This window comes from Mandrillus leucophaeus, unplaced genomic scaffold (genome assembly GCF_000951045.1).
Source record: "Mandrillus leucophaeus isolate KB7577 unplaced genomic scaffold, Mleu.le_1.0 Scaffold687, whole genome shotgun sequence".
NCBI classification, from domain to species: Eukaryota; Metazoa; Chordata; class Mammalia; order Primates; family Cercopithecidae; genus Mandrillus; species Mandrillus leucophaeus.
Genome location: NW_012107441.1, coordinates 280147 through 287272, shown reverse-complemented (window position 1 = coordinate 287272; position 7126 = coordinate 280147). Strand labels below are relative to the sequence as shown.

At 38.2% G+C, this 7126-nt stretch overlaps 2 protein-coding genes across 7 annotated transcripts in view; both read left to right on the top strand.

Annotated features, from left to right (window-relative positions):
- Positions 1–7126, top strand: part of SNRPN (small nuclear ribonucleoprotein polypeptide N) — a 213927-nt gene that overhangs the window by 193672 nt on the left and 13129 nt on the right. For all 4 annotated transcript variants that reach the window (XM_012002429.1, XM_012002430.1, XM_012002428.1 and 1 more), the window contains one exon: positions 2560–2710. The gene's annotated coding sequence lies outside the window, so the exon portion shown is untranslated. The remainder of the gene's footprint in view (positions 1–2559; positions 2711–7126) is intronic.
- Positions 1–7126, top strand: part of SNURF (SNRPN upstream reading frame) — a 37782-nt gene that overhangs the window by 21649 nt on the left and 9007 nt on the right. For 2 of the 3 annotated variants that reach the window (XM_012002424.1, XM_012002425.1), the window contains exon 3: positions 2560–2710. In XM_012002424.1, coding sequence (XP_011857814.1) covers positions 2560–2665 — 106 coding nt within the window. In that variant the 3' untranslated portion in view covers positions 2666–2710. Of the gene's footprint in view, positions 1–2559; positions 2711–3491; positions 3509–7126 lie in introns of those variants that run through there. The other variant, XM_012002422.1, reaches the window with a different exon arrangement.

Sequence of the window (7126 nt, the reverse complement as noted above, 5' to 3'; positions counted from 1 at the left end):
ATGGTGAAACCTCATCTCCAGAAAAATACAAAAATCAGCCATATGTGGTGGCGTGCACCTGTAATCCCAGCTACTCAGGAGGCTGAGGTGGAAGAATCGCTTGAACCCGGGAGGCAAAGGTTGTTGCACTGAGCTGAGATCGTGCCGTTGGCTGTGCCTGGGTGACAGAGTGAGGCTCCATCTCAAAAATAAATAAATAAATAAAAAGTTCACTGATTTATTTTAAGTTTCTTATTTATTCTGTCTGTGTATGTGTCATTAAATCAGTTCTTATTCTTTGGGGCTGGATGATGCATCGTGAGTTTGAAGGGAAATTAGAAATTGGAGCTGGAGGACTGTCTTAATCTATTTTATGCAAAGCTTCAAATGTCTTTTCAAATTAATATTCTGCAGTTTATGAATTAAATACTGTATAGGCTGCCTCATATTTTCTCAGTCTTTAGTCTTCTGTTGGGTTACAGGTTAAATCTGAGGGGGACACTGCAATAGAGAATTCTCTTAAGTTTCAAGATAACAGATTTTTTTTTACTGAAACACTTTTTAGACCTTTATTAAATCAGAGACTTAGTTGTCATTTGTAAACAAAGAGGTTAGAATGGAGAATGCCCAAATTAAGATTTATTCAGTAATTAGACTATGAATTAGAGTATAAAGTAGACTATGAATTAGAGTGTGAAGATTTAAAGGTATGTGCAGTGCAATTCTGACTACCTGGAGTTAGTGCAAATTTCACAATTGTGCAGATGCCTTCCAGAACATTCTCCTCAATGCAGACACCAAGTCCAAGCTCCAGGTTTGGCAGGTCACCCACACTTCTGACTAACTGTCTATAGATTCTGAGGTCCTACTATTTTCTCAGATTTTATAACTGACTAAGGTTTTTTAAATGACTAGTAGAACTCAAGAAAGTGCTATACATATTAGTTTTATTATAAAGGATACAAACGAACAGATGCATAGAGCAAAATCCCGGCAGGTCCCGCACAAAGCTTCCCTGTCCTCAGGATGCATTACCTGCCCACTAGTGTATATCACCAACCAGGAAGCTCACCAGAACTCCTGATGTCCAGGACTTTTGTTGGGCATTCATTATGTTGACAAGATTGAATCATTGGACGTGTCATTGAATTCAGTCAGCAACTCTCCTGCCTTCCGAGGAGGGCTTGCTCAAAGCCCCAACCCTTTAATCTTTGTTTGATCTTTTGTGGCCTGGTTAGTCACCATCTTGAGACATCTCATTACCATGAACTCAGGTGTGATCCTAGGACCCACCTGGAATAACAAGCACATTTCTTTCACTTGGTAAATTCCCAGGATGTATAGGTTATTTCCCAGGAACCAGGAGCAAAGACCAGCTAAATTCTGTATTATACAGAAACATGTTTAAAATGTGACTGAAAAACTATAGAAAAAAGTCCAATTTCCAAATCCTTACCTACCAACAAGGGCAGCATTGTTGGCGATTCTCCACCTCCTCACCTGAAGGCAAGCTGTCATTTCCTGTATCTCTTCCTTCTCCTGATCAGATTTCACAGCCAGGTTACCCATTCATAGGGTATGTTGAGGGCTTTTCTCTGGAATTCCCTGCTTACCAGTAGATGACGGGTTTACATATTTTAAGAGCCCTTAAATAGCCCTGGAAGTTTTATATTCAGGTAGTGATTTGTCAGGAGGATCAGTATGAAGGACAGCCTGAACATCTCCCTGCAAATGCTTTAGCAGCATATCCCTCCTCACCCCTGGGGAGAAAGGATTGTTCACATGGGATAATTTGAAAATTAGTGACTATATATGGTACTGATGGTATTTCTTCAGGGCTACCAGCTCTTGTGTTTTTAATTCTTTTGGAAATATTTCTAGACTTGGTAAGTATCTAAGTATCCACTAATCCCCTTGCACAATCTCTGTGTAGAGATTCCTGTTTTGTTTTATAATTTCTCATAAGATAGTGTCATGCTCTGACTCTAAAGAAAGGTCTTGCCTTGGTGTGGTGGCTCATGCATGTAATCCCAGCACTTTGGGAGACTAAGGTGGGTGGATCACCTGAGGTCAGGAGTTGGAGACCAGCCTGGCCAACACGGTGAAACCTCATCTCTACTAAAAATACAAAAAAATTAGCCAGGTGTGGTGGCGGGCACCTGTAGTCCCAGCTACTTGGGAGGCTGAGGCAGGAGAATGGCATGATTCTGTGAGGCGGAGCTTGCAGTTAGCCCAGATGCGCCACTGCACTCCAGCCTGGGTGACACAGCGAGACTCCGTCTCCAATTAAAAAAAAAAAAAAAAAAAAAAAGCTGGGTGTGGTGGCGGGCACCTGTAATCCTAGCTACTTGGAGGCTGAGACAGGAGAATCACTTGAACCCAGAAGGTGGGGTTTACAGTGAGCCAAAGTTACATCATTGTACTCCAGCCTGGGCAACAGCACGAGACCCTGTCTCAAAAAAAAAAAAAAAAAAAAAGGAATATCTTCTTAAATGTAAGGGTCCCTAGTTTTCTTTCACATGGTTTCTTATAAAGACAAATGTCCTTCTATCATTTATGTATATTGTGCTCTTGTTGTAGGTGTCAGTTGTACCCGAGGCGTTCCCAGCAGCAGCAAGTACCTGTGGTGGATTTCCAGGCTGAACTGAGGCAGGCATTCTTAGCTGAGACACCAAGAGGTGGTTAAAGCCATATTGGAATAGCGAGGAATCGGATTCCAAGCAAAAACCAGGTTAGAACTAATGCAGCAATAATCAAGAATAAAGAATCGTTAAAGAATGGGTGTTGGGGGTTCTCTTAATTATCAGTCACACATTACTTTTTTTCCTTAGAGCTTCATACAATAAGCACATTGCAGAAAGTTTTAAAAAGTAAAAGCAGGACCTTAAATTTTCTGCCCTGACACTTTTGTCCTGTTTCTGTATTCCAGTTATTGTAGTGCATGTTTTTCAGGTAGTTTTCTTTTTTAATGATATAAAAGTATTTCACTATAAGTGAAATAAAAGTATTTCACTATAAATTTCACTATAAAAGTATTTATATATAAATTTTATATAAATATAAAAGTATTTCACTCTTGAATACCCTGTTACTGAATGTTTTATAATTTCCTTTTGTGGGAGGTGTCATTTTTTTCTGCCAGTAGTTTGAACAAAGCTTTAGTAGATAGCTTTGTATAAAAGTTAAGGTAGAATAATTTTTTCAGATACGCAGATGTAAAAATAAATTGAATCAAGGAATATGAACTTAAGGTACATTTTTCTAAATTTATTGCAAAGTATTACATTAGTATTCATTGCTTTCAAAAAAGAAAAGGCCAGTTACAACATACTTTCACAGCATTATTTTAGTTCGAAGTTAGTTTATGTCTAGTGAATTATAAATATACAACACATAATTAACAATGAGTATTAGAGAACCTAAATACTTTCTCATGCTTATTTACTAATTCTTTTTGTTTTGTCTTTTTCTCACTTTTCTGTTTTAACCAATGTATTTCCTATTTGAATCAGCAATGTAATAAAAATATGGTAAATTTTCAACGTGATATAGATTTATTTGGTTTCTTTTTATGTTGTTGCTTTCATTTTTTAGGAAAAAGCTATTACAAAGTTGATTTTGATTTATTTTCTTGTTTTTCCTTTGTGATTTTTCTTTTTTTCTACTTTAAGTTTAGAATGCCCTTATTTCTGAGAGTTTACTGTTTACTTTTTACAAAGTAAGAGCAGAGAGGAATTGGGTTTACTGATAAATTTCTTCTAGCCTTTTTTTAAAGTCTGTTTTTGAAATATTATTCTTCAACTTGAATCAATGAGGCTTGTTTATGGCCACCATTTTGAGTTACTTATTTATATATTTATTTAGAGATGAAGTCTCACTCTGTCGCCCAGGCTGGAGTGCAGTGGTGTAGTTTCGGCTTATTGCAACCTCTACCTCCCAGGTTCAAGTGATTTTCCTGCCTCAGCCTCCGAGTAGCTGGGATTACAGGCGCCCCCGACCGCACCTGGCTAACCTTTGTATTTTTAGTAGAGACAGAGTTTCACCATGTTCTTCAGGCTGGTCTCAAACTCCTGAGCTCAGGTGATCCACCCGCCTTGGCCTCTCATAGTGCTGGGATTACAGGCGTGACCCGCTGTGCCTGGCCAATTTTGAGTTTAAATCAAAGGAGACAAATTTTCTGAGAAATCCTCCTTTCTTGAATCCTTTATACTCAACATTTTCTAGTAATTGCATAAGCAGATTGGAATCTGATCATTGTCCCAAGCTGCTCCCTGGAGTAAGGGAAGTTTTCATTGAATAGGTGCACAACTGACTTTTTTCTTCTTAGGAATTTTCAGCTCAGTTCAGTTCACAGATTTTTGTAAATTTTTAAATACAACATTTAAGTCATACATTATAGTCTGCAAGTAGGACCATGTAATTTTATGGTATTTATTTATATCTTATTCTAGTCTCAACTGCTAGTTCTACCTAGATATTTACCCGTTACTAGTATTCCTGTAGAACACAGATTGGTAATATATCTGGACCACTACCTGTGTCTATAAATGAAATTTTATTGGAACACAGCTAAGTTCATTTATTATGTTATCTTTGGCCACATTGGTGCTACAGTGGTGCAGCTTTGAGTAGTTGTGGCAGACTGAAGGACAGGCGAAGCGTAAAATACTTAGTATCTTGCTATGTAAAAGAAAAAAATTGGCTGAGTTTTGTTTTAGAGGAGCAGATTCAAAGAAGAAAACACCGAAGTGGGGGCCAGTGAATATAGTCATAATGTCATAGAAGGTGGTGAAGAATGGATTATAGAAGTATGTATGAAGTATACATTACAGGGTAGACAATCAGATGAATTTCTTGGGGAAGGGATCAGTCTAAGCCATGCTAAAGCCTGCTGTGGAGGAAGATGGGTAGTCTTAATGACATTTAAACACTTGATACCCTTTTTCATTAAAAATGTAAGGCACATTATGACCAGGAAAAATAGGAAAATAAACTCTTATGTGACTGGGTGTGGTGGCTCACGCCTGTAATCCTAGCACTTTGGGAGGCCGAGGCAGGTGGATCACCTGAGGTCAGGAGTTTGAGACCAACCTGGCCAACATGGCGAAACCCTGTCTGTACTAAAAATGCAAATGTTAGCCGGGTATAGTGGCAGACACCTGTAATCCCAGCTACTTGGGAGGCTCAGGCAGGAGAATTGCTTGAACCCTGGGGACAGAGGTTGCAATGAGCAGAGATTGTGTCATTGTGCTCCAGCCTGGACAACAGAGCAAGACTTCTATCTCAAAAAACAAAAACATTGTGTTATGAATGTTAGTTCTATTTTTGTTTGGTACCTAAATATTTACTAGGGTACGTATCCAGTTGGATACTTACCTAGTAGTTGGGATGCAGGGTGTACTATTAGTATGACTTTTAAACGTTTTTGTTACATTGTTTTCTAAACACATCATGAGAAGTACTGATTGCCACTAAAAATTAGTAGACCATTAGTTTCTCAGTAACACCCTTTGTATTCTGCTGTTCTTCTGTTTTTGTTAAACCTTTCCAATAAAGGAAATTTGTTTTCTTGTGTTTTTAATTGGAATTATTGCATATTAATATTTTGTATTTAGTTTTCTTTTGTCACTTGTTTTTGCATACTCTTCGATGGAGGATCTCTACGGAGACCCTCTATAATTTTAAATTTTAACAGATGAATATCGATACTCTGTGGTGTCTCTCATTTGCTATGTGTACCTTGGCCAACCCTAGTCATCTTAGTTTACTTTTTGCTATATGTGCTTTGTCCAACCCTAGTCATCTTATTTTACTTTTGAATTAAAGTAGATTTATATTTTTATGCAGTTTAATCATTTGAATGTCTACAGTTTCCTAAAGTTTGAGAACTTGTGCTTCCGTGAGGGATACCAGTTGGTTTATTTGCTTATGTGTCCTTTGATCTCCGAAGATACACTATGACTGCTGATCCATCCTTGCAGTGTGATGTTGCTACTGTTGTCTCCTTTCTCTTGAAGTTTTGTTTTCTTGTGCTGTAAAGATAAATTTGACCACCCAGCAGTGATTTATTTTGTTTCACTTACAAGGTCATGACTACATTGTATCACATTTAGGGATGAGAGAGAACTGTTTGTAAATTTCAAATCTGTCTCCTAAAGGAATCCTTTTAACTGCTGTAGGAGGTCAGCTCCTGTTGTGAGTGAAACATGTATCTTTTCTATCTATACAGGTTCTCATTTTATTACATTGTTTATGACGTATATACACACACATATATGCAAAATATATATAATCTATAAAATATATGTATTTAAAATTATCTATCCCTAAATCTCTAGGTCTTCAGTTCTTTGGGCCATAACTCGCATCCCTAGATGTCTTTCATACATATGGACTGCTAAGCTTGTGGGAGTTATTTATATCCTATTGCTCAAAGTCATCGCTAAGGTCTGATTTTTCACAAAAAAATTCCAACCTCTGGCATAAATGGGTTAAAAACAGCCTTAGTGATGTAGAGCTGATAAACATAAAATCCACCCAATTCAAGTGCATGAAACAATGATTTAAGTAAATTTATAGAACTGTGCAATCATTGACATGAACTACTCAGGAAACATTTTCATCAGCACAGTAAGATCTGTCATGCTCATTCACAGTCATGATCCTTGTTGTCTCTTTGGTTGGCTGAAGGTCCCAAGTGTTGCAATGCTATAAAAATGGATATTGCTGGCCGGGCGTGGTGGCTGACTGTAATCCCAGGACTTTGGGAGGCCGAGGCCGGCAGATCACCTGAGGTCAGGAGTTCGAGACTAGCCTGGCCAACATGGCGAAACCTCATCTCTATTAAAAATACAAAAGTTACCCGGGCATGGTGGCAGGTGCCTGTATTCCCAGCTACTCAGGAGGCTGAGGCAGGAGAACCACTTGAACCCGGGAAGTGGAGGCTACAGTGAGCTGAGATTGTGCCATTACACTCCTGCCTGGGTGACAGCACGAGACTCCATCTCAAAACAAACAAACAAAAGGATATTGCTGTTGAGTCTCACATACCATGTTTTCTTGGATTTAGACTGCTTTATAAAGAATCACAATATTCAAAACTTCTGTTTATGGGCCTTAAACTCTCTTACTCATTATATATAGGTCA